Source organism: Poecile atricapillus, chromosome 5 (assembly GCF_030490865.1).
Source record: "Poecile atricapillus isolate bPoeAtr1 chromosome 5, bPoeAtr1.hap1, whole genome shotgun sequence".
In the NCBI taxonomy this organism is placed as follows: Eukaryota; Metazoa; Chordata; class Aves; order Passeriformes; family Paridae; genus Poecile; species Poecile atricapillus.
In genome coordinates, this window is record NC_081253.1 from 28,197,470 (window position 1) to 28,224,410 (window position 26,941).

The 26,941-nt window shown below is 39.9% G+C and overlaps 1 protein-coding gene across 4 annotated transcripts in view; it reads left to right on the forward strand.

The window, feature by feature from the left end:
* Nucleotides 1–26,941, forward strand: part of ANKRD44 (ankyrin repeat domain 44) — a 131,497-nt gene that overhangs the window by 47,469 nt on the left and 57,087 nt on the right. For all 4 annotated transcript variants that reach the window (XM_058839942.1, XM_058839941.1, XM_058839944.1 and 1 more), the window contains exons 2-3: nucleotides 13,495–13,578; nucleotides 21,865–21,943. In XM_058839942.1, coding sequence (XP_058695925.1) covers nucleotides 13,495–13,578; nucleotides 21,865–21,943 — 163 coding nt within the window. The remainder of the gene's footprint in view (nucleotides 1–13,494; nucleotides 13,579–21,864; nucleotides 21,944–26,941) is intronic.

The following is a 26,941-nucleotide window of genomic DNA, read 5'->3' on the forward strand; positions in this document are numbered from 1 at the left end:
GCTTTCCGGATCTCATTAGGCGGTTGATCAAGCTGTCACCAGCTTTTTCTGCTGTTGCCATTAGAGAGGTAGAGAATAATGCCCTGCTTAACAGCACAGACAAAAATGAGTGTTGAGCACATTGCCCCAGTCCTGACAAGTAGCAGTTACATGTTTTAGCTGATTAAGGGTTGTTTTGTAGTAAGGGTGCATATTTATTGGGCTAAATTTGATAAGACTAATACATGAATATTCATGAAAGAACTGAGTGGCTGTGTTTAGGCACTCAAGATAGAGATTTGTTGGTTTTTAATATAAAAACTGTTTAAAAAAAGCCCAAACTAATTATTTTTTAGCAAGCTTGGGTGCTCTTTTTTGCAAGTATTTCTTTTGGTATTAGACTCACAGTGCATGACAACAACACAGAATAGAAACCTTTTCACTATTGAAGTGGAATAGTTCACAGAAAATAAATGAGAAGCTGAAGTGTTAAGCTATGCAAGTCTAATTAATTTTCAGCCTTAATAAGATATGGCCTCTCTAGCAAGATTAAAAATGGGGTTTGGATTACAGATGGCAGCTACTGTTTGGGCTTAAAAAGGCATTTGTGAAAAGCGGGTTTTTTTTTCTCTTCTCTGGTATTTCTGGGCACTTGGTTTTGCAGAGGGCTGTCTGAAGTGGACTGTCCTCTGTCCCACTCTTGTGTTCCCTCTTGTTCACTGGATGATTCATTGCCCTCCTCTGCTTCAAAGAGGCTCTAATGAGACTGCTGAGGAGAGAGGGGAGCTTGCATTGACTTTGCCAGGACCCATGTCTGAGCTCCCCTAGGCTGAACCTTTTTCTGTGGAAAAGGAAGCCCCATTCGGGTGATGGTTATCCCAGACCAGAGGGATCAGTGTGTCTAGATGTGACATGGACAGAGACAGGGTCTCTAACACAGCTGGGCTGTGTCTGACTGCCAACCTCACCGCTTGGTTTGTATGACAGGAGCTGGAAGTAAGCATGGAGAGACAGTTGCATGTACAAAATCAGTTCATGCTGGGAGCTGAGATGCTGAGCCCTTGTCTTGCCTTCCTTCTCAATGTTGAGGGCTTTCAGCAAGAGATGGTGTCTGTGACTGGAAGGTATTTGAGAAGAAACGGAGTGAGGAAGATTTGCATCCCACTTCCTCAGCTGATGAGAGTGCACACACTTACCCTTCTGGCTGCTGCTGCACATGCAAAGTCAGCTTTGTGCAGATACACAGATGTGTCTGATGCATGGGATCGAGTGTGATGAAGGGAAGGCTCACACTGACTCTCAAAACTGTGATGGTGGTCTCAGAGACACTTTGCAGGCTTTTCAGAGGGTATTCAGACAAAGCTATTCATAATTTGCAATGGTAACTTGTTGGGAGAAAGAGTGTAATAGCTCATTATAACTTTCCAGCTCATCTTTCTGTTTAATTTGTGTCTGTACAAAGTAATTTTGACACTTTGGGATTTGTCACAGTCAGATGGCTCATGTTCTGAAGATACTGAATTGTTTTCTAAAGTGAAGACAATTATGAAACCTTTTTAAATTTCCATTTCATTTCTTTGGCCTGGCTGTCTGACATAGCACTCATCAGCAAAGCTTGATTTTTTTGTTTTTTAATTTTTTTAAATTTTTTTTTTCCCTGTCAGCTTCAATAATTTGGTTGAAGTTGAGAACGAGGATATTATCAGGATATGTTGAATCAAACTAACTTTGCTAATCTATTCCAGATTCAAAATAGAGGTAAAACATCTGCTTTGGTTGTTGAGCACAGCTCCATGCCAACTGTAGCATGCCTAATGTAAAGAAAGAGATGAAGTGGTGTTATGAACTTGATCTTCATGTTCACACATAGTTACTCTGCTACTAATGGAAATAACCCTGTCATCAGCTGCAGTAGTTAAACATTTTTAATCTCAATTTTATATCAGCTATGCAGAAAGCAAATATCAGTGACTAAAATCTGCAAAGGATTTTAGTATTTTATGAAAGCAGTAATAACCTACTGTGGTGCTCTTCAAGAGCACTGTGAGCTCCACAATCTCTAAGAGAAATCAAGAAACATCAATGTTAGTCTTTAATGTCTTTTAAAGTGTATTTGACTCTGTCTGTGTGGGAGAAGGTGAGTTGGGAGATTTTCTGAGTTTTCCTGGGGCTGGTAGGAGGGTGGCTGTGGGGGTGGCAGTTGCTGACCAGAGGAATGAGCTGCACTGCAGTGTGTAGGAGACCGGCAGTGGTGAGGCTGTGTGTGTGATGTGCAACACACAGGGAACCTGAGCAAAATCCACTTGAAATAAGTGGTAAGGACAAAGGAATCAGATAGTCCAGGTTTTGCTCAAGTCCCTAAAATGTCTTCTCTCTCCCTAATGTTGTTTTCATGATCCTGGAGGTTTGCTGTTGTCTGAGGCTTGGTTGGTTTAGATACTCATGACAGCAGGACCTTGGAAGTGTTGCAGGTCACGGTTAAGAGGAAGATGAGGTTCAGGAACACATGAGATTGTGATTGCAAAATGTATCTGTCCTTAACAGAAACTCTGTGCATGAGCTCATGTTAAATAAACCCCATAGCTGAAAATACCTTTGATGAGCGAATGAGATGGGACCTTAAATTCTGTTGCCGTGTGTTAGTGTACTTCTACCCAAAGACACTAGACTCCCTTTGAACTTTTGGAAATATATATTTTTACTGATTTCTGCTGTAGCTTACCCTTTTTGCATTAACCTTTATCTTCACATAAGTGTGGCGTGTATTTTGTTTGGCTTCCTTTGCTTTCGTATGTTCAATCCTCTGCCTACTGAAACCTGCAGAAAGGAATACCTTTGACTTGCAGTGATTGTTGGACTAGATCTATTTTTGAAATACAGTCTTCTGTAGTTCACAGTTTGTAACTCAGCCAAATTGGTAACCAGTGTCCTGGTTTGTGTTGCCCTTAATGGAGCAGAGATGGATCCTCCTTTTGTGCAGCCATTCAAGGTCTGTATGTCTTGGATGTGGAACACAGATGATTTCTTTTAATAACAACCTTTTATGTATTGCAAATAGTTCTCATGTTTCCTTTAAATTGTGTTCTGTGTATTGTGACCGGCTCCAATTTGTTTAGATTTTCCCTGTAAATCATGTTTTAGAGGTCTGTTTTGGTCTCCAAGTCAAGTGGTGCCCTAAACTAAATGTCTCACTCCAGCCAGCCTATGCAGTACTGAGCAGTGTGGAAGGACCATTGTGTGCTTTGCAAGTTGCAGTCCTATTTTAAGTCCCTTCCTCTTTCAGAATGTTGTTCAGTTACATTCAGTTAGTAAACAGCAGTCCCAAATTCTTTCTTATGCAGAACTGCTGTGTAACAGCCCTGGATTTCTCACTAACAGGCAGGCTGTGTTCTCTTCCATACTGAACAGTGTCCTACTCTTCCTCCAGCCTGGCTGTTTGTATAATTTGTCAAGGTGGTTATAAATTCTGATCTTGCCCTCCAACATCCTTGTGTAGTCTCTTGTACTCCGAAGTATCTGCAAATTTATTATGGCACTCTCTGTTTCATAGCTGCCTCCTTTGTGTATACAGTAATATAAAACAGACCCTGTTAGCCAGCGGAAGTCCTGGTCTTACCAAGTAAGATGTTACAGGATCAGATAGTTCTTTATAGTTCTCTAAATCAGGACTAATTTTCTAAAAATGAAAGGGTTTTTATTAGCGTGTGTGATGAGTATCAATGTGTGCTGCATATATCAGATAGAGCACTTAATTACAGATGGACTGGACTATTACTTTGTCCTGCTGAGTGTCCAGGCTGCCAGATGAAAGGCAGGTCTTGCTGTGCTGCTGCACTGCAAGAGGAGTATGGAAAGGTTTTTTTGAGCCAGCTGCAGTGTGTGTAGCAGCCCTTGCACACGTTTGCCTTGGCAAGGAAGAGGGGTAAGTCTTGGTTTCATAAGTTATAAACCGAAGGAAGATAAACTTGCAGCATTTCCGTTTCTTTTTTCCTTTTTCTACTTGATTGCCATTGCTGCTAGTAGAGTTGGGTGAGAGCAGGATATCAGTGGTCTCCAGAGGATGTGAGGCCACTGAACAGAGGAGATGTCTCAGGTTAAGTTGAGCAGCTGCAAGTACCCCTTCAGGCCTCAGAGCATTCTCCTCTCCACACAGATTTGGTTTTAATTGTATTTTTTTCTCTCTCATGGAATTTAACACCTAAACAATTGGTTAAAAATAAATTGCTTGAAATGTGTTTGAAGACAACTGAGCAAGAAATGAAGCTTTTGACAGGGTTGATGTTTTTCAAGTGAGTTTCTCCCCTAACTGCTTTATTCTGAAATCTTTAGTAAGGAGCAGACATGTCACTGGAGTTGCTGTTGCTCTGTTCTGCTGCCAGTGGTTTTGTTTCTCTTGAGGTTCATAACTTCACGCTGCCTCGGCCACCTCTCAGCTGTGCTTCTGTTGGGGACAGCATGCAGGGACCTTTGGAAAGAAGGTGGTGCAACATGGCACATGGCCTCTCACTTGGGAGTTGGCTTCAGCTGATTTACACCAGCTGGAATTTATGCCCCCAGAGATTTTACTCTCTGCTCTTGTTCAGAAACACTGCCTTGGTGCCAGGACTTCTTCCCTGCTTCTGACTAAATGATTGATGGATTATGGGGGAGGGGAAAAAAAAAAGACAAAAGCTCTGGGAAACAAAATATAGATATGACAAGAATTGCTCAAATGGGTAAGTAGTGCAGCACATGCTGCTGGGAATGTATAAGGACTTGGATTTTTTTTTGGTACTGTCATTACAATCACATGGCTGTTATTTAATGGTGTCACTGATATGTCTGTTGTGAGATATTACACAACACACAGTTTAGATCAAATCAAAATCTCAAGAAACTTTGAACAAACAAATTCAGGAGGACAAGGAGAATTCAGGGTGCTATTAGATCAATTATCCTCAATCTTTGTAGGTATTCCAACAAATATTATTATGCCGTCTGTGACAGATTTTCTTCTCTTAAAATGGGTAACAAATGCTGGTGAATATAACAAATGTTATGCTACTATGTTTATTTTTATCTCCTTTAAAAAAGCTTTCTTATTTTAACTGGTCTGCATCATGCTGAGTCTTTGTCTCCACTTGATTACCATTATTTCAGGACAGTATTTACTAATTTTCTGATCTGATCTGGGGGCACTTAAAAAAACCCCACCAGCCCCCAATCCCAAATGCCAAAACTAAAGCCAAAGCCTAGTACTTAAATCAAGACTGGTGGACAGCGTCCAGTAATAAGAATGAAGGAAATGACACTGGGCAAGCTGAATTAAACAGTCTGAGCTCTTTTCCTTTTTAGAAGTGATCTAAATTTAACAGGCCAAGAGTTATTTTGGTGCCTTTAACGGATAAGTTCAATGAAACATAGGCAGCTTGCAACTCTTTCAGTGTGTAGAGGAATTTCAGGATTCCAGGAACGGCAGGATGTAACCTCCGCTTCACCTGGAAACATAAGCAATTCTTGGGGCAGTTGATAGGCTTCCTAATGAAAAATGGGAGGCAGCCAAAATCCAGAGCCAAGCTAACACCAGAAATAGATCTTCCAGAGGCTTGTTTTGCTCTGTCTAGAATGGCATATCACAAATTGTGCGAACAGAAATACCAGGCTGGGTCCAGCATTGCACAAGCGAGGTCAATCCTGACTATTTTCCTTTTTAAGTATTGTGGAAGCTAGACTAAATGAATGCTGTGTTAAAGTTTTAGCTGTCTCAATATGTTGTTTTCTTTCTTTCTTTCTTTCTCACTTGCTCAGAATACAAGTGTTTATTTGATAGTCTGTATTTACAATTAAAAGTGTTCAAGTGTGCATCACCCAAGAACTCCAGCTCTTCTGCTCCAGCAGCATGGAAATGGGGGAGCAGAGAGAGAGAGAGAGATAGCAAGGTTTAAATCTCTAGGAGAAGGCAAATAGGAGAGGGGAAAGGGCTGAACACAGAAAGGACCAAGGTGCAGGTGGTGGTGGGGAGGCAGGGGTTTAGGTGGTTTATTCTTGTTACTTCACAAGATGTGTGCTTCTGGAGAAGTGCAGTGAAGTACAGTCTGATTTGCACATCACTTACTAAATGATTATTTGTGATTATGTTTAATTATGGAATCAGAGCTATTGTCTTCTCTTTCTGGCCAGAGACAGGGAGTTTTGTGGGTGGGGTATAAGCAAAAGCCATCAGGGCCTTGCTGAGTGGGAGCAGAGAGCCAAAAGCCTGTGGGAGCACAGCCTGGATTTCCAATCCCAAGCCCAGCTTGTTTTTGTGAAGGCTTAGCTGTATTGGAAGGGAAATCATTTAAAAGCAGGTGGTGCAGGATGTGTTGTGACAGCCCTGCTCCCTTTTCAGGGTTGAACCATGCTCTAAGCAGTTCAGGTTGTTCTTTTCCAAACCTAATGTAAGCAGTGTTCAAAACAAGATCCCTAACGGAAGGTGTTTGTCATCTTATCATCAGACAATCTTATTTCAGACAGTTCTACAGCTACTACTTCAACCCTTTTACAGTGATCATGGTTTTTCCTTCCTCCGCTACAGCTATTGTACATCATTAGGGAACTTGGAGTTTTGGAAAATATACTTATTCACCTTAAGCTGAGGATTGATTTTTCCCCATCCAGAAGATGCAGACGGGTGTTTTGGTAGGCTGTAATTCCAGCTGGTCAATACTGGATAGCAGGCACCCAGCTGAATTCAGCTAGAGGGGTGGGATGCAGGTCCTCCCTCCCCTGGGCCGTGCTGCCCTGAGGCTTTGCAGTCTGCAGCAGCTGCCTGGCTCTCCAGCAGAGTAAGGCTGGAGCTGCTCTGTTTCTATAGCTGTTTGTGATTGCCATGTAGTTAGCAACGTACACCAGTGATTAATCTCAGGTTTTTGTAATGTTACCAGCAATGCAGTATCTCCTGATCGTGTTAGAGTCACTGCATTCCAACTAATTCTGCACCAAATATTTCTGGAAATGTTAAAGTCTTTGTTTGGGAAGCCGCTGCGGGAAAGGCTGAGTGTTTGGCTACGTGGAGCTACCTATGGACCATGTTAGCATTGCATTAATTATTCAGACATTTGTGAACAGTTATTTAGGAACCAGTTCTGCCTTCCTGAGAGGGGGAAAAGCAGCAAGCACACTGAGCATTGTTTGTACCACACTGACAGTCCTTGCAGACATCCTCTCCTGATGCCCTGGGTGCCATTCAGTACATGTCCCTTAGGGTTAGACCATACTGGGAGCCACATGCACTGGGATATTTTCCATATGGTCACTGAGCATTTCTTGGTGTTTTGATGAAGTTGCCTTTCATCATTGGAGGGAGAGGCTTTCAGCTGCAGGCTTGTGTTGTGCAGGCAAATGCAGACACCTCCCCTCCAGCTCTTTTTTCTTAAAAAAAGTTAGGTAAAAGTTGCTTTTGAAGCTAAACATATGTTCTATTTGGAGTTTATTTATAATTTTTTACCTATTCTCAGGAGAGCATAACAGCAAATGAAGCAGTGATCAATTCTCCTGCTCCTGTGTGCCCTGTGCCATTGATGTGAAGTCCTTTTTGTGGTCTGAAGGACAAACACAGCCTGAGGCTTTGGAGAAGTTGTTACAAATGACATGGATAGAAATGGGGGCCATTACAGGAAAACCCAGCACTTCTTGCAATAAAACTTAAATGCCCATTACGTGTCTCTAAGCAACTTAGAGCACAGCATGGCAGCAAGTTAGAAAGTCATTGGTCCAGGGAAAGTGTCAGAGCACAGTTGCATCCTTTAAATGCTGGCCTAAAAACAACACAAAGATCTCTCAGCTTGAAAGTGCCTGTGTCAGGCAGAAGTTCATTTTTAGTTTTGGGTGTGTTGACTTGTGTTTTTTTGAATACCTCTGTGTGTCATGTAAGTTTGCTGGTCCTTCAAACACAGTGGAACAGATTGAAATAAATAGCAATGTGTAGGCATGCATGCTGTCCTTGCTGCAGAGGATTGATGTGCAATACTTAAATCACTGGGCTAGTCTCCAATAAATGGCAGGGCATAATAAGATAGAATTAAATGACTTGAATTTTGCTTTTTTCTGCTATGTTTGAAATGTTGCAGCATACAGGGTATTTATTGATCTGCTCAGTGTAAATGTCCTAAGCACATTTGCTCAATTAACAATGATGTTAGTTTGTCACAGTGCTTCCAGGGAACCAGTACACCAATTTACAGATTTGATTCTCTCCACTGGCTTTTCAGTAGCTTGGACAAGTATTCCTTAAGAGTCGCTTAGTAAAAAATCTGTAATTGCTATGTCACACCTCTTAGCAGCTACCCAGGGGCATTCTTCTCCAAATATCAGGTCTGTGAAAGTACTTTGCTGTCAGAAATGTGTATAGAAATTTCTACCATAGGATTGCACCCTTTGAATTAACAAGTTAAGAGCAAACTTTTTTTGTATTTACCTGAAACACAATAAAAGGCTAACCCCTGATGCAAGGGAAATAGACTACAAAGCCAGTTTAAAATTATCAGTATTGAGTAATTTCTGTACATGGAACTGCATAACTATTAAGCATCAGGGAAATGCACTCTAAGAATTGAGAAATCCAGTTAATGGCTTTTCATTAATACAGACTTCTAAGTTAAAACAGCATTTCAGATATTCATTCATGCTGTATGTACAGAGAGAGAATGTCCTAAACTAAAATTAGGATGAGGGGTAGCCTTTCAGTTTGGCCAGTGAAAGGAAATAGGTGTATGTGATGTGACATAGCAGACAACCTTGTAATCTTTATTAGTGGGAGTACCTTCAGAAAAAAAGAGGTGTTTGGCAAAACAAAAACTGTCAGAATCAATTCTACTTTGAAATGATTGTGTGTTTTGCTTCATTGCATTGCTAGTTACATGAATACATGGATATATCCAAGTGTTGAGTCCTGGAACTTGATATAATGCCATTTGAACTAATAAAGGATCAAAATACTTTTGACATAGAAGCTTCTTTTCTCTTGTAGGAACAAATGGTAGGCTATGAGATCAAATGGGCATGGGACTCGATCATCCTTTCCCTATCTGCCTCTACCTCCTGTCAAACAAAAATCTAGCTTAAATAAATCTTGGTTAGTGAGTCAGGATATCTGAAACCAAGGCAAAATGTTCAGTAAATGTCACAGTTACTAGCTACTCAACAAAAATAATAAGTGGTTTGCTAGGGGGTTTTGCTATAGAGGTTTGCTAGCACCTGCTTTGGACATAGTAATTAAAATGATACTTGAGACACTCCACTTAAATGCTTCATCTCCTCTGGAGTCAGAGACCTGCCAATGCCCCTTGGTAATAGTCAGACCTATGGAAGAGAATTTCCCAGTGTTGGACTGTCTTAGGTGGCAATGCAAGATGTAACCAAGAGTACATACTCTTATCTGTTAAAACCAGGTGGGGCAGTGTTCTTTATCTCTTCCATGACCCATGCAGGGGTATCTCTTCTGTTAATGGGTCATTGAGTCTCACTGCATGGCTGATAAAATTACAGCATCCCAGTGTGAGATGCTCCACCCAGGGGGAGGAGCCAAGCATTCCTACCTGGATATAATCTGAGATATGGAACACCACTGTCAGCCTTTGTCCACTGGATTCCCCAAGGGAGACCGGACCCAACTACACTACCACTGGACCTTCAGAGAAAAACTACACCCTTCTACAGGATCACTGCTTCAACAGAACCACATCTGCCACTCCAGGAGGACTGCAGCCAACATTTAATCAGACTGCTACCAACACCCTGGCCAACAGGGTGTCAGGTTATATTCTGACTCTGTCAGTGGTTTTTGTACTACTGCATTTTATTCTAATTTTCCTCTTAATTGTAGTTTGTTTGGGTTTTTTAATTATTTATACATACTAGTAAAGAACTGTTATTCCAACTCCCATATCTTTGCTTGAGAGCCCCTTAATTTCAAAATTATAATAATTCAGAGGCAGGGGATTTTACATTTTCCATTTCACCTGTCATTTCAAACTAAGACATGGACTTTTTCCTTTGGAATGGCTTGTTTGCTCTGTGGAATCCAACTGAGCCACAGGACATTCTTCCATGTGGGTTTAAATTCTGTTTCTGAAAAAATCATTGTGCCTTCAGATCAACAAGTTAATTTTACCTGGTGGGTTGAAGTCCAGCTTATGATTTCCCTGTGTTCAGTAGGGATAGGAGAATGTTGCAACACTGGAAGGTGTCTGCAGACACAGTTTTATTTTTACTAAAATGCTTGTTACAGCACAAAGTAAAGAGCCCTCTAATAAAACTTGTTAAGTTTCATACTTATCACAGTAACTATGTAGAAAAAGTAACATGGGAAGGTTTTTGTTAGCTGCTGGTGTTTATTTTCAGAAAAAAATGTGAACACTCCCAGCTTAAATTCCCTTTAAGAAATTGGAAGCTGAGAGCTGAGCTGATGAAACAGTTGTTCATCATTCCAAAACCTTGCACCCTTGATAATTCTAATAATAGTTATATATAATCTGTGCTTGTGCTTTTTTTTCCCCCTTTATTTTAAGAGTTTAACAGTTTCTGAATTTGAAAACTTTTAAAGCAAAATATTTCTGTTAATGAAATAACCCATTAATTATGTCACAAGTTTTACAGATTATTTCCAAAAATATACTATTCTTTGATAATTAGGAAAGATCATTATCTACCCTGCAGGAACTAAAATTAAAAAAAAAAAAAGTTGTTTGAAGTCATTGATCCATGAATATGGTTATCACTAAAGATCAAAACAGCAATTTGTTTGGGTCATTGGACATCCATCATCAATGTGTATGTAACTGCACAAGCCCCATTGCATCCTTTTCAGCTGCTGAATGGAGCAATACTTTTTCCATTGTGCTGATGGATGCAGATACATCTTCTCAGCTCTGACCTCAAACTGAGCAGTAATGCTGCAGCATAGTTCTGACATGCATTTCCTGGACAGGTCATTATACTTGACCACACTTCTTACACAGAAACGGGTCTCAGTATGTGATAAAATTGCCTCAGCAAGAGTACATTCTCATTTCAAAACAAATACTTTTGAAAATAAAGTAAAATAATGACATAGTGAGTTAGAGAAATGGCCAGCTGGAGCAGGCTGCACAGCAGTGACTCAAGGTGGTTATTAACCTGTACTGGTTTTATCTCCTCTTTCCAGTTTGCAGGCTCTGATAATTCTCCATTATCTCTGTCTCTTGCTGCTACAACTAGCACAGATAATTTTATTGTAATTAATTTATAAAAATTAAATCTTAGAGGAGAAAAAGGTCTGAAGGATGAGGCCTTTGAAATGGGTATATGGCAACTTTCTCCTGTCAGCAGAGGTTATGTGTATCAGTGATGGGAGGTATAACCTGCTTCAGAGGCATGGTAAGCACTGGGGTTTGATCTAAGGAACTGCAGGTGGATGTGACCACGGTATAGTGGACAAAAATTGAGATGAGGATCTTCTGTGTGTTACAGGTCTAAAGAACACAATGTTATTCTCAGTCTGCTTTCTGTGTAAAGTAGCTGATGCTAATTAGAAAGGTCAAACATTTCCTGTAAAACCAAGTGTCTGATTCAGATTTCTGGCAGAAAGAAGAGGGGTCAAAGTGCCTTATTGTAGATCTTCCTTTTTTTTTAATGGAATGATGCACAATACTTTACTCCCTCATTTTTTAAAAGAAAAACGTTGCCTGTAACAGCACTTGAACTTGATTTTTGGGGTGGGGTTTTTTTTGTTGTTTGTTTATTTGTTTGGTTTTTGTTTTTAATCTAACAGATTTTAATTTTGAGGTGTTTTCTCTTACCTCTATCTGAGGACTCATCATAAATGTGACCAGAGTCTGGCTGATACTTTTCATTAGGTGCTGAGCATACCTACAAATGGGTTCAGGGAATAATTTTAAGATGCTGGGAGTATTTGTTTCTTGGCAACTGGATTGTGTTGCCATTCAGTTTGAATTTGTGGAGTTCTCTCCTGGGTTTTTTTGGGTGTTTTTTTTTTTTTTTCATTTAAGCATGATAAATGTACAGGAAATGCAAATATTTTGATGTGAGCATCATAATTTCATAAACATTCACGGATTCTTAATAGCTGTTAGTTTCAGGAGCGAAGGGAACAGGCTTGGGTCTGGTGTTTGCATCCTCTGTTGGGGAATATTCTCTGCCCGTTGTGACACGGCTGGGAAAGGAGCATGCTAAATAGTTCAAGTGAAATGCAGTTGTTTTTCATTTCTTTTTCAAACATCCAGTACAATATGTAAGACATAGACAGTTGTGATGAAAGAAAATGCTTTAGCTCTTTTCACTTTTGGAGGAGTGGTAAGAATGAAATTCCAGTATGAAGGTTTCTCAAGGACATAAGGGATTAATGTCTTAAAATAGACACCATTAACTTAGAAATGTATTTTCCACATTTGAATAAGAAAAGATAGGGAAGAAATGGTATTTTCTTTGTTCTTTTAGCCTGTTTTGTGAATTTTGAGATAGCCTGTTTACAAGACAGTCAAATTCTGTAGAATTTCAAGAACTGTTGTGGTTTTATGCGCTGAAGTAGTCATGCATGCTGCCATTTTACAGGATTATTTTAGACTCTGGTGATTGCATGGCATCACAAACTCCTTTTTGCCAGTAGGACCATGAGGCAACCAGGAGTGAGACTTGTGGGGCACACACTGCCTTCAGGAGAGTGCTGGTGAAAGTGGAGCCTGTTTCAACCACGTGCTTCATGGGACGGAGATCTTTGTGAATTGTTCCCCTCTCTTCCCGAGTCTCCAGCAGCATGGTTTATCTTCTTTTAGTTCAGTGTGCTGCCAGCTTGCTTACTAACTGATATTTGCTGCCAAGCTGGTTGGAAGGACTGAAGTCACTAGCTCTGGCTGGGTATTGGAGCGATGTGTGCACACAGAGCTCCCTCCCGCTGCCCGGCGGTGACGCCAGCATTGGAGGGGAGCAAGCATGGCACATTGTTTCTCCTGTGGGCCTGGTTATTTATTTCTGCATTCTGATTCATAATAGCATAATAACAGGCTTGAGACAATAAGATAATTATTTCACTTCTTGGGTGGTTAAAATTAACTGCGCTCATTGTGTAGTTATTCAGTAAAAAAATACAAGTTGTTTAGTGATTGCCCAGAAATTCATTATCTGCATAATGTTCTGTTTCTAAATGTGTATTGCACGACCATTAATCTGTGCCAAGAGCAAGCAGGCAGCACTATCTGATGTAATTAGTCTTCCCCTTGCATAGAACATCTGGGCTAATTGCATGTTGTTGACAAAAGTTGCCGTTCTAATGGGGGTCCCTGTTTGTGCACACACACGCTCATTATAGGCACAAACATGCTCATGATTTCAGTTTATCCTCAAGCAAACTGATAGCTCTTACTGATGAGATACTCCTGGTGACTGGGTTCTGGGGTCACACCATGTCTCTGGGCAGCTTTAGCAACTGTTAGCAGGAGTAAAATGCTCTCAATTTAAATTGAAAATAAACAAACCTGTAATGCTTCTGTTTTCTTATTCCAGCCACCACTGGTCCAGGCGATTTTCAGCGGTGATCCAGAAGAGATACGGATGTTGATCTACAAAACCGAGGATGTCAACGCCCTGGTATGTGACTTGGCATGTTGTGCACCATGCTTGTGGACTGTGGCAATGACAGTATTAAAAATGTCCTCAGTAATTAAAACATAACAGAATGGAAATGATTGTGAAGTAAGAGATTTTTCAGTGGTATCCTAAGCAGGAGTCAATGTAATTGTCTCCAACAGATGACTTCAAATTTTCTAAGTGTATGTAATTATTCCAAATGTGCAGGTCAGTCAGGGACATTGTTTCTTCTCTTACTGAGAAAATGAATGAAAACAGCTGAAAATTGCATATTTTTACTCTCTGTAGGGTTTTCTTTTATGAAGAGTCTTTGCAGATCAGGAGCTGTTATGCATTTGACTCTGCTTGAACTAAAGCTTCACTATAATTCTCAGCAGTGAGAGTAAGGAAGCAGAATCTTGGCCACAATTTGCCCACAAAGGAATTACTGTTTTGCAGATTGGATTATTCTAGCCAGAATGGTAAGCAGCTGTAAACAAGTAGTAGTTGAGTGCTTTGGCAATGAAAAAAATATCTCCAAATCAACTTAGTCTTTTTTGCAGAAATTGGGGTGGATTTTTCCCCCCTCTTTGGTTTTAACTTATATCCATACTTCCAGAAACAAATCCTGCCAGTCCTGACTACAACCTGTGGCCTCTCAAAGTGGTGAGAATATAAAGCAGAAACAGAATTATAATTTCCAGGTGTTTCCTGGAAGGTTTGAATCAACCTTCCCTTTCTTCATATCTTTCTGTGACGTAAAACCACCAGTTTATTCATTGCCAGTGCCAGCAGTTGGTCTGGTATGGTCCTGGCACTGCAGATTTTGCAGGTAGTGATGTCCAGCTGTCCTGTTCAGAGCTGCCAGAAGGAACTAGAGATGTGATCCTACAGATCTGGTTGACTGGGGCTCCACCCTGTTTGCTGTCCAGTAGAAGGAAAGAAATGGCACTGTTTTAAATCTTATTCAAACCTTGATGTTAAGCTTTCCCTGTGATTATCAGTACCTGATTGTTTTCCTGCAAGTTCCTAAAAGCGGTTCCTTAAAGAATCATCCTTGAGTTTCGTCCTTTGTTTTTGCTGATGATCTTAATAAATATAAAAAAAAACCAAAACCAAACCCAGCTAAACAAAACCTCAGCAAGGTATATGAATACCATAGTCCCAAAATTTCCTCTGTATTTCACACTGGATTTTCAAAATAGCATTTCCTGTGTGAGGTTATTGTGGGTTTCTCCAATGTTTTTCTATCCTTTGGCTGCGTGTGTGTTAGTGATGGTTGCTAAGGAGATGCTCTCAGCTGTCAGGTGTAAGATTAGACGAAGAATATGTGTTTTGCAGATGAGTCCCATAATACTTAATAGAAAAAGACATTGAATGTTTTTTTTCCCAGAATACTGCTTACAGTGCTCAAAATCTACCCAAGAATGCTTTGCCTCGTCAGGAGCAAAACTCAGAGCTGTTTTTTGAAGTAATTAGAAAGATGCTGGTCAACACAAACTCTGAAGATTGTGTTCTGAGTAGTGACTGCAGGGAAGTGTCAATTGCTTAAAATATCACTGAAGAAAGATGAAAAGATTTCCCCCTCATTGTGCTTCGAGCTGGCAATTTGCATTGCATGCTTCTGTTTCTATTTTAAGGGTGTTTTTAATTACTTCCATGTTAGCGTTTGGTTGTTCATGTGAGAGGAAGCTCTGACAGTGTTTGGCAGAGAGTTGTTCTTTGTTGATCATTTTGGTTGGCTGTGTTAACACTGGAGTAGCTCAAATATAGGTAGGACAGGGATACAAAGTAAAATTCTGTTTTTGCAGCAAGCTTTGGGAAGTTCTGAAGTTTAAAAAAATGGGATTTTTTAAATCTCCATCAAGAGAAGTATTTGGAAGACAGAAGAAGTGCATGGAGAAACAGCACAAAACTAGGAATGCATGTGCAGACTTCCCAAGAGAAAATTAAGCTTAGGAAAGAGTTTGGAGGAAATCAGAAGTTTAGAAGATTAGTTTTTTTTTTTTGGTCTGGTAAAATAATTAGTAACTTACTAAGCCAAGGACTTGTTTGTTGATGGAAATGACCACATTCTGGATACTGCTGTAATTGTGACTTCTGTTTTGCAACAAAGTGAAATCTGTTGGGATTACAAATGAGGTTTTAGTTCATTCTGCCACCGTAATCATCACTTTGACCTCTCCAGTCCCTACCTGTGCTTTGGGGGCACGTGATGCCACTTGTGCACCCTGAGGGCACGGACCCTGTTATATTTAGCTGGCAATGAGCAATTCTGTCCCCCTGGGAACTGAATACACACTGTGTCCATGGGAAGTGTGGTCAGCATTCAGCAGCCTGTTTCCCAGGATATTTGTGGTGTCACTTGGACAATCCAGACTGCCAGATTAGTTGCAGGTAGACATCTTCCACACTTGCTGTTTGCTACATTCAGAAGCAGCAGGGTGATCATGCTATGTGTATGTAGATGGGGATATTTTGGGGTGCTGTTTTAACTTAGGGAAGAGAGGGAGAGAATGACCCCCAGAACTAATCTGGATCCAGTTGTTACCCCTTCTTGTTTGAGATTCATAATACACACGCTGTGCAGCACCTTACATCTGCAAAGTCCAAAGTTCCTTGTTGTGTGCAGTGTTATAAACCAAAATCCTTCCTGTGAAATTTCCATTTTCATCTCATTCTTCCAGTTCAGTTTCCCTTCAAAATACCCAAAGTAAAAAAAAAGTCAAAAAACCTTCTAGTATTCTTCCCCCTAACTAATGTGTTGTTTGCAAGTCATTTCATTCTCTCTGGTTTTATTTTTTATCCCCTAATGCTGTGTTTTCTCTTGGACAGAGCCCTGTTTCTAGCTGCAGAATGTCTGCAGAGGAACAGGCAGCAGCATCAGCAGAGATTGCAGGGCCATACATGCAGTACCATGTATTTAGGGGTGGTTTATTATGAGATAAGGAGGGCAGAAAGGAAATCATGGAGACACATGTATGTGTGCAGTTCATTACTTTTTTCCTCATTATCCCTCTTGGAAAGACATAGATTTACAAGACTGCCTTTGTCAGGAGGATTCAGGCTTCATCCAGGTCTTCCCACATGAGCACAAGTTCTATATATTTCTGTACTATTGCCAAGCATGCTTTTGGAGGTGCTGTGAGTGCTTGAGGGTATAAATAGACACATATTTAGGGTTGTGAGTCTGAAAGGCATTGCATGTTTGGGGTAGCTGAAGTGGGCATTTAGCCTCTGGTAGCGCTGTTTAATATGCTGTTTTAAGTGGGAAGTGATGGAGATTTTTTTTTCTACAGAAATTATCAACAATTCTCCATTACGTAGCAAAATTGAATATAAAATTACACTGATGTCTGCAATGCAAAGCAACTAGCATGACTTCTGTTTAGATTTTTTTTTTTTAATATTTTATAAAGAAAATTTTTTGCACTGTGACGATGATTTTGCTGGAGAGACTGTGAGTCTGAAATATTCTGGGTCGTGTTGCAACAGCGTGGTAGTGTAGTAATGGTTACTATGTTATATATATCTGTGCTGGTGACTCATCTCATCAGTTTGAGGCAGTTAAGGATGTACAGACCATTAAAATCCCATGGCAGGGTTTGGCTGTAACTGCATTATTGTCTTCAAAGGTAGCAATATCAGCCTGAAAATACCTGAATTTTCTAAATCTTTTCTCATCCTTCCCATCCCATGTGCTCCCATGCCTTAACACCCCCCATCCAAAGTCAATATTGTATTTATAAAAATGGAGGAGTTGTTTAAGTCTGTCTTTTGAGTCATGCAGTGAATACCTGTAAGCATCAAAATATTTCCATTCTTTAGGATAACATTTTCTATGGTCTCAATCTGGAATTAGTAATTAACTTTTAAAGTTATGCTTCTCTAGCATAGAAGTTACTGTCAGCCTCATGGAAGGCAATTGGTAGATGACAGGGGAGAAAGAACTTAATTTTTCTTGCTCTAGAAGATCGAAGTATTTGCCTCTTCTGCTTCATGAGCACATGGCAGTTTAAGACTCAGTCCAGAAAAATCTTTCCTTCTGAGACTAAGCTGAAGACTGTGGGACGAGAGGTGCTGGAACAAGGATCTGCATTTTCAGATGAGAATTTCTATTACATGCAGAAGAAAGAGCACAAAGCATAAATTACACAGCTTGACTCCCACCTTCACCTGTAGTGCCCACAGTCAAACATTTCGATTTACTCTGTGAATTACAGGCTTTAATGGAATGTATGAGGAGGAGGAAATCCTTGAAGCAGCAGAGATTTTCTTGGTACACCATCAGCTTTTGGCTCTGAACAGTTGTAAATAGCTCAAGAAGTAGGTGCTCATATGCTTTTAGCCTCTTCCATAGTTCCTAACAGTTCCCAATATTTAATTGTTCTGAAATCAGCTTGTATCTGAAATTTTTTTAATGGTTGTGCTATTTAAATGAGGTGTACTCAGATGTAACAGCTGTAAAGGGAGTGAATGAGCAGGAGGTTTGTTTCTGTCATTATTTAGTTAGATCTGATCAGTGGAAGTTATAGACATTCATATGCTTTGTTCTGCCACCCAGGCACATTTTGGAGGTGGTGGGAACCCAAAGGTTTCAGTAACTCTGTTTCTGTGGTGGATTGAAACTTCTGTAAACTCCAACTATTCCTGTTAGCAGCTCAGTCAGTTTGGTGACAAAGAAAAGATACATACATTTATTTTCTGCAGCAGTTGCACTTACATTTTGATAGTAAATAACTCAGTACTAAGCATCACCTGATCTGAGCAGTTGCAGTTGATATCAAAATTCAAATCCATTATCTTCTTTGACATGTAGGCTGTGTTGAGGAGAAAATGTAGGCCCTTTCCTTAATGTGCCTGATTATTTTATGTGTGCTGATATGATTCATTCAGCTCACTGTTACTGCTAATCTTCATGTACCCCAGGCTCTGATCCAATAAAGCACTTAAAGACTAGTCTAACTTTAAGCCTGTGAGGGCCTTATCAGTGCCCCTGTGATCACTTGAATAGTTTAAGCATGTGTTGAGTGTTTTTCTTGCTGAGGCCTTCTGTTCCTGATTGCCTGGCTGTTAGATTCTTAGTTTCTTTTATCTGTATTTAAAAAAAAAAAGAAAAAAAGTGTACAGATAATGTTAGCCTGCAGCATCATCTTTTCCGTGAACTAATATAGGCTACTAACACAGTTTTCCTAGAATCACAGCATGCTCTGATTTGAAAGTGACCCTTAAGATCATCTTGTTCCAAACTCCTGTCACAAGGGACACCTTTAACTAGACCATATTGCTCAAAGCTCCATCCAACCTGGCCCTGAACGCTTCCAGGGATGGGGCATCCACTGCTTCTCTGGGCAGCCTGTGTCTACCTCACCACCTTCACAGTAAAGAATTTCTCTTAGTATCTAATCTAAACTTGCCCTCTTTCAGCTTGAAGACATTTCTTTTTGTCCTATCACTACACTCCCTTGTGAAAAGTCCCTCTCCAGCTCTCTTGTCAGCCCCCCTCAGGTACTGGAAAGAGAGTTTATCTCATCTCAGCATGATTTTCTAGCCATTGTTTATACCTTATCTACAGTCTCTTGCTGACCTTCTGTTCTTCTGAGAACTGCACTTGAAGCAGGTCTGATTATTTCTCTTAATGCTCCTTGTAATCCTGTTATTATCTCTTCCCCCCGCTTGCTTTCCTTGCCTTGATAATGCATGTTGAGGTTTGGGGTTCTGCCAAGCCTTTCCTTGAAACGCCAAGTTTTATCCCTCTCTCTGTGTGTAGCCTCCAGTCTTTAGCTCATTACTGATTTACTTTTGTGCTCCTGTTTCCAGCAGCACAGGACGAGGATGTCTGGAGCTGAAAGAGTGTTGGGGTGCGGGCTGGGCGCCGCGCCAGCGAGTGAGGAGGTGTGGCTGTGAGGGCTCGCGGCTCTGAGGGGAGCACGATGGCTGTGGTGGGACAGCCTCAGTTCCTCTGTTCTGCTATCAGTGCTGTGCACAGTCTCAACAGGAACTCAAGGATGTTCCTCCTCCAGTTGCTCAACCGCACACTCGGCTGCGGGTGGAGTGTGTGGATTTCTCCCTGCCAGACTCCTGAAAACGTTGCCTGTTGGGCTCTGTGTGCAAATGAATGCTGATTTGTGCCTTGTTGTGATAAATGGAGAAATTTTAGAGTTTTTTCCCTCTTGGAGAAATAAAGCTTAAATTCAGTTTTGTGGGTAACCCATCTTTCTCTGAAAACTTGATTCACATTCAATATGATAGGACATTGTATGTATTTTAAAAACTGAAAGCTTAGAAAGATTACAGAATTAGTTATTCCTGTGACAGAAGAGTAAAATTTTCTGTTTCATATCCTTTCCTCCCTCAGTTATCAAATTTGCATCAGATTTACAGTTTAGTACAAAAAATTGCTTATAATTAACAAAGCACTGGGTAACCTTATTCCATGATACAGAAAATTGCTTGGTCTTGTTGCATTAGCATTCAACTTCAAACTGCTCTGCTCTTGCCGAACTTGGCTGTGTTGCACTGACAGGTACAATGGCTATTACAAGTACAAGTTATAATAAAGACAACTTCATGCATTAGTATCAACAAACTAAGAAAGAAATAAAACTGGTTCTATTGTTATATATATGTTTGATCAGTCAGTGTATTTTTTGTTATGGGTAGCCTTAGAACAGGGAATATGAAAACTATGGAAGATCTCACCTACACTTGTGTAGCCTGTAAAAGCTGTTCTGTGGTGTTAGGAATGAAGCATATGAAAGGAACATGTGATATTTGTTCCTGAGTGAACACTGCTGCATGGACACTGCTTAATATTTTTTTAATTTGCCTACCATGTGAGAAAATGAAAGCCTGTAAGAGATCTTCCCTTCTGACCTGTGACAATCAGGGTTCTGTGTGTTTTATGTGCATGCCCAATACATAAGATCAAAACCCAAGGCAGCAAAATTTGAGGACTGCATACATTATGTATGTTTAAAAAAAATCATACAAACACAAAAATTAAACATGAATTGTTCTGGTGATGAGTGGCTCTGTGCTTCTCAGTGCTGGAAAACAATTTTCAACATTCCCGTGACAAATGGTTCTGCTACACAGATTTATACATTTATAGCATGCTTTGAAGATATTCCAAAATAGCTTATGGTTAATGACCGCTTGGGCACGTTGAAAGTGATATTTTTCACGACAGGCTCAGAGATCTTTTTCAGGGACAGGGTGTAAATATTGTTAGGGTTTCTCTGTTGGTATTGTTTGCAGGAAGTGTTGAATTTGTTACCAATTTAAAATATTTAATGCTAGTAGGTTGCAATAAGTTTGATTGATAAGGTCTCTTAGAACTTATTTTTGTGGTTCAGAAATCAGCACAAAATATATTTAGGATTGGAAACAGGGATCAAATAGCACAAGGAGCAGTATTAGCAGTTCTTATGATTGTTGTTGCCCATACCGTAATATTTAGCAGTTTCTTTTAAAGGCTCATGCTCTGAAATCAGCTGAATAAAGCAATAAAATAATGGCTTTTGTGCATACTGTATTTATATCCCTTGAAATAATAAAAAAAAAATCCTTAAAATGGACTCCTTAATTTGGAAAATTACAGAAATAAAAAAAATCCTGGATGTATTTCAGAAGCTTTATATATATATATATATATAACTTCAGAAGTTTATATATATATAAAAATAAAATATCTTAGCAATTCTTCTAAGTTTAATAACAGATTTGACTGGTAATACTTTATTTATGTTTAAAGGTCAGTCAAGGTGTACCTGCCCATCTTGGGCTGCTGTAGATATCCAGGCTACAATGTACAAGAGCCTTTGCAGACCAAGGGGAGTTTGCAACTTGACCTTGTGTGTGGTTACAAATAATTCTCCTGAGTTATCCTTTTGAGGACTCTGCTGTTGTACTGTTGATGCAAACTACATTACAAAGTCTGATATCCAGAAGCATCTGGATTATAATTATGATACCTACGAGTGGAAAATGTTTCTGAAAGATAACTAAAGATGCTGTCCTAGCTCATTTTAACTTTGATTTCATCTACCTGTAACAGGATATCAGAGTAAAGGCAATGTCTTGGCAAGGTCTGGTGGAAATGAGTGAAAAAATATAGAGGATTATTGGGAGGAAATGTATTGTTGAGGTCTTGAATTTTGTTTTTTCACTGTCTGAGATTGCATTTCTAATTATAAACAGAAATGCACACAGCAAAATAAATATATACAAATCCTTTGCTCTTTTAACACCAATGCTTGCACTTACTGAGCATGTTTTATAACTGGACAATCTGTGGTTTTGTAGGATGCCGAGAAAAGAACTCCTCTTCATGTTGCATCATTCCTGGGGGATGCAGACATCATTGAGCTTCTCATTTTGTCAGGTAAGGTATAGTCCCTCACTGCTATTAACTAGTAAATCAGCTAATTTTAAAGCTACAAAGAATACTCAGCAAAGCGTATATAAGGGAGTTTTGGGCATTGCTTATTTCTGAGTTTAACAGAGCTGGTTCCATTTCTTGCAAGCTTAGAAATTATATTTAAATTTGGTGATACAATCAGAAAATGAGCAGAATTAATAAACAAAGTAACTGGCTTTTAACAATTTATAAAGCCTTCAAACTGACAGCATTTGTGATTCAGAAACTTGCTCATGTACATATTTGAAATGTGGCTTCATATCCTGGAGTACAATCCAAGAATTCCTGTTAAGCAAAAATTATGGAATAAGAGCAAAAAAAATTTGTAACTTAGCTTAAATGAATTGTAAGTGCTATTTACATTAGAAGCATGTTTCTAAGAATCAGGAAGTTTATTTGGATATTAGAAACTGTGTAGTAGGAAATATCTAAACAAAAGAAATGAAAAAAAATGTTTTCCAACTGTTGTAGTGACAGAAAACATGATCAAAATATGTCAGAACAAAGCATAACGCAGTTATCTCTCAAGAAGAGAGCATAATTCATGGAAAACTCCTAGATTGCAGATTTCAAAGGCAGTGTTTTTCTAAACTGGAGAACTGTAAGAGTAAAGCTTATGTAGATTTAAAAATGTGGGGCTGAAAGGAACCTTATGGTACAAACTTCTAACCCCTTGCAAGCAACCTTGCTATGCAGTTGGTTTCACAGATTTTTGAACTGCTTCTTCAAATGAATTCCATTTTTTTTTTTTTTGAGTTATTTCAGAATTCTCAGCCCTTTGATTACAAGGCACCTTCTGATTTCCAGCCTTGAGTCCTAGAATAATTCAAGCTGGAAGGTACTTCTAGAGATGACCTGATCCAGCCTTCTGCTTGAAGCACCAAATTTCAATCTCAGATCAGGCTGTTGATGGCTACATGCAGGCCACACAATCATATTTCTTTGGCTTGCCACTCTAGCCAGACCTGGAGAAGGAAGAAAATGAGAACCCAGTTTGGTGCAGTTATGTGTTTCCTCTGTTCATTTTGGGGGAATTTTGGGTTGCTTAATTGCTTAGTGAGGGTAACTAGCTGGACATACATCATACATGAGATCTTTCTGCTCTATCCCTGATGGCAGCAGAATGGTTGAAAAGAACAGTGCTCTGCTGACAGGTTATGCTTGGGTGGGTTTTCAATGTGCTAAATGCAAGCAGGATTTTCTTCCTTGGGAGGAAGGACTTAATAAATTTAATCTGTGCACGTGTTCTTGCAGTGTGTGTTGTTTGTTACATACTGCTGTTCCATTGTGTGTGAGGAGATTGCAGGAGCAATGTATTTTTTCAAGTTTGGCAAGCAGCAGCACAGGCAATATCCTCATAAAGGGAAAGGTGAAATGGTTTCACCCATTTTTCCCAAACAGCATCCAAAAATGTCCCAGTGAATGCTCCTGATGAGGAAAGAAGGCTTTCTAGAGTTCTTCTGGGACACTTAGTTCCAGCACCTCAGGGCCAGAATGTCATCCATGGGTGATAGGGTTTGTCTGATCAACAGCATAAAATATGGGTGATGCATCTTGGGGAGTTTATATATATATCCAAATGAATGTGAAAAATGTATAATGTGGGCTCTTAAAAACTGTCAGTGGGACTGTGCTGAGGTTCAGTCTGCAGGAACTGTGTGGGTCTTTCCCAACTAGCTCAGCATGAGGCAAAATTAATTTTGTGTTGTATATTCTACTTATTCATTGTTCTTTAATATCTGAAGTGTCATTACTCATGATGAGCATGAGTGAGTACTTGTATCCAAGAGCAGGTTTGGAGGTTTCTGAGGCTTGGAGGAGCAGGTTTATGCCTTGTTATAAACACCCCTTTGTGACTATGATCTCTTCATGAACTAGGCTGCAAGGACAAGTGCAGCATCTTCCTTTGCTTCAGCTCTTCAGTCAGCAAATGGTAGTAGTAAAACTGTATCATAAAATATTAATCTGAACATAACATTTAGTTACATAAGCAGAAAAACTTTGTTGTCTGACTTAAAATGAGATGGTGTTTTCACAGACAGAAAGCACACAAACGCTGTTGGTGTCAAGCAATATTCTCAGCATGAGTAGAAAGTGGGAGGAGTATCAACACATTTCATTTTGTACAGTGTTCAGGAAAGAAATTAAATTAAATATGCAGCTTCTGAGATTTGTGGTCCATAAACTGGTGGTGGCACAAATAAATGTAATGTCTAATGAATTAAATTTCTGCCCAGGTGGTTGGAGACAGACCAGGAATGGCTTTCTAGGTAGCCACTGAATTGGAGTCTGTTTGGAGCTGATACAGGAGAGACAGTGCCAGATCCCTCAGCTGGTGTGAGTCACCCTGGCCCATTAAATGTCAGAGCCAGATAGGTTTACACCAGCTCTGAGGTCTGATCCATAATCACATGGTTCAAACTGGGGAAGGGTGCTGTGTGGTTTTATTTTTCCAGGCTACATGAAAGCAGGAAGCTTTGAGTACTTCTTCATCTCATTTCTGTCAGAAAGGAGGAGGAGCAACGTAGCCATCTCACAGAAGCAATTTCTGTGTGATGCCACAGTTGTGGATGTGCAAGAACAGTTGTCTGGGCAAATACAAGCTGCATTCCCCTTTGTGGTAGTGTCTCTCCCCATCCTGGGCTTCGAGCTGCTGCCTGAGGGCATCATGTTTGAGCTGAGTCCCTTACCCTTGTTCCCCATCAAGGTATTTGCCATCTTGGCAATATTACCTTGCTTTACTCTTTCAGAAGGCTCTGGGCTTCTTGTCAAGAGGCTGTCCTTACATTTTGGTGGGTCTGTTGCTGTGTCTTACAGGAGAAGTTGGAAAGGTGCATGTAAATAAAGACATTAATAGGTTAAAGAGTACAGTTTTCTCCCTCCATTGACTATCCCTAATATTGGAGATTTAGATGGTGGAATCTAGAGATGTGGATTTGGCAGATGTGCTGGATGGAAAACTGTACTTTGGTTATGATAAACAGATGTTATCCTTATTCCTGAAGGCCAGCATCAAGTTGTTTATTTCAGATCTCAAAGGAACAGAGGCAGTTTCAGATTTATTTCCTCTTCTGGCAGAAAAATTTGAAAGTGAAAAATGGCAAACATTACAGAACAGCCATATTAAAGAGAAGTAGAATACAGAAAGTTTCCTCTCCGCTGATTTTATCTGTAACATTATATCTTACGTCGTCTACTTCAGCCTCAGGAAGCAAATCCCTACAGCTAAGCCTTTCTGTCAAGCTCAGGAAGAGATGGTGGAGAAGGTGAGGCTGAGAAAAGGCTTTACTCTGAAGAACTTCTTTTTTTAAACGGGTATTTTATAGGATGGCTGGCTTCTGTGGCTATCTGAAAGGATTTTAAGTGAAATCTTTAAAGCAATGTATATTTTAAAGGAAGCTTGTGGTATGAATGACATAATTTACACCAATTTGAGTGTTTTTCAGCCCACTTTGTTCTTATAGACACACAGATTAATTCATGGAGTCTTGTAGGAAGTGCACTGAAACGTGGTTAAGGTACTTGGTCCAGACTATAGAGCGGGACACTGAATTTCTGGTTGAATTTGAGGATATGCTGTGGGATGGTCTTGAAAATTTAAGCTTCTGGGCTTTGTACACAGCCTATTTTAGATGTATTAGCATGTTCTAGAGCACTTAGTCTTTAAAAATGGATTTCTGTGTTATTCTACTTTCAAAGGGTTGTCCTCAGGGCTGTCACAACATGGGCCCCCAAATTCCTGGAGTGTAGAGGGCACCTTTGAAAACATGAGCATTGCTCTCCCAGTGCACCAGTTCAATCATCCTTAAAATGACAGGTATTTCCTGTCCCCAAACGAGTGCATCAGTGCTGGTGAAGTTTTTTCATTGTTGTTAACCATTGCCTGCAAAGAACAGCTGCGAACCCAGAAGCTGAATTTTGGTGATGGAAATGGCAGTACAAGAGGAAATGCTTTGAAACGTCTCTTCAGAAGATGTGCATCTCAGGAAATGTACAAGAGCAGGTTCTATAACAACAGCTGTGTTGTGTAGCTCCTGAAAAACAGAAACCACAAACATATTAAACTGCATTAGAACCTAAGAGCAATTTCACTGTTTCACATAGAGAGACACAAAGAGGTAAAGGGATGTGGAAAACAGCTGAGAATGAAAAGGCTGATAGCATGGTGTATTATTTTATTTATACTGGTCTTGTTTTCCTTTTACTATTTTCTTCAGTTGCTTTCTTGGTAACTATTTCAGTTTCTCAAAGGGTAAGTGGATCAGTGAAGGGCATGAATAGCTGCTGATGGAGATACTTCTCTTGCTTTTCTCATCATCTTCGTACTCACCAATGCTGTTGGAGTTGTTAAATACTGAGGAATAATGTTGGTCATGCTTTGCTACTCTATATATTAGCCTTTCTTATTTGTAACCATCTGCTTGTAGGAGTTAGTGAATGGGTAGAGATAAAATAAAAGAAACCTTAGTTAAGAAGATAAGGCAAAACCCCAAGGTAAATACAAAACCATTTTCTAAACCCAAAAAGTTTTTACTTTTGACAGTTTTTACTGTCAATCACTAGGAATTAATGTAAGCAGTTTCCATCTCCAAGACACCTACCAGCCCAAATCAGGATAATGGAAGAAGGTGCCTTGAAGTCCTGTTGGCTTCTTGGTGGTGGAGCAAGTTACTGTTTTATTGGTCTCTGGAGCCTCACACAGTGCAGACAAAGGGCAGGATGCTTATGTGTCAAATGCACAAAGACAGAAGGCAGCAAAAGCTTCCTTGCTTAGATTAATTAAAAAACTCTTCGAAACTGTGTCTTTTCCAAAGGGGGTTTTTCCATAGGGCACGTTGTACCACCAGGTACCAGGTTCTGAAGTGAGTTTGGAGGATTGCCTTGAATTGTTGCAGTAGTTATGAAAGTGGCCTTGTTTTCCTTGCAGCCAAAAAACTGCATCCTGACTTGTGGAAATATGCA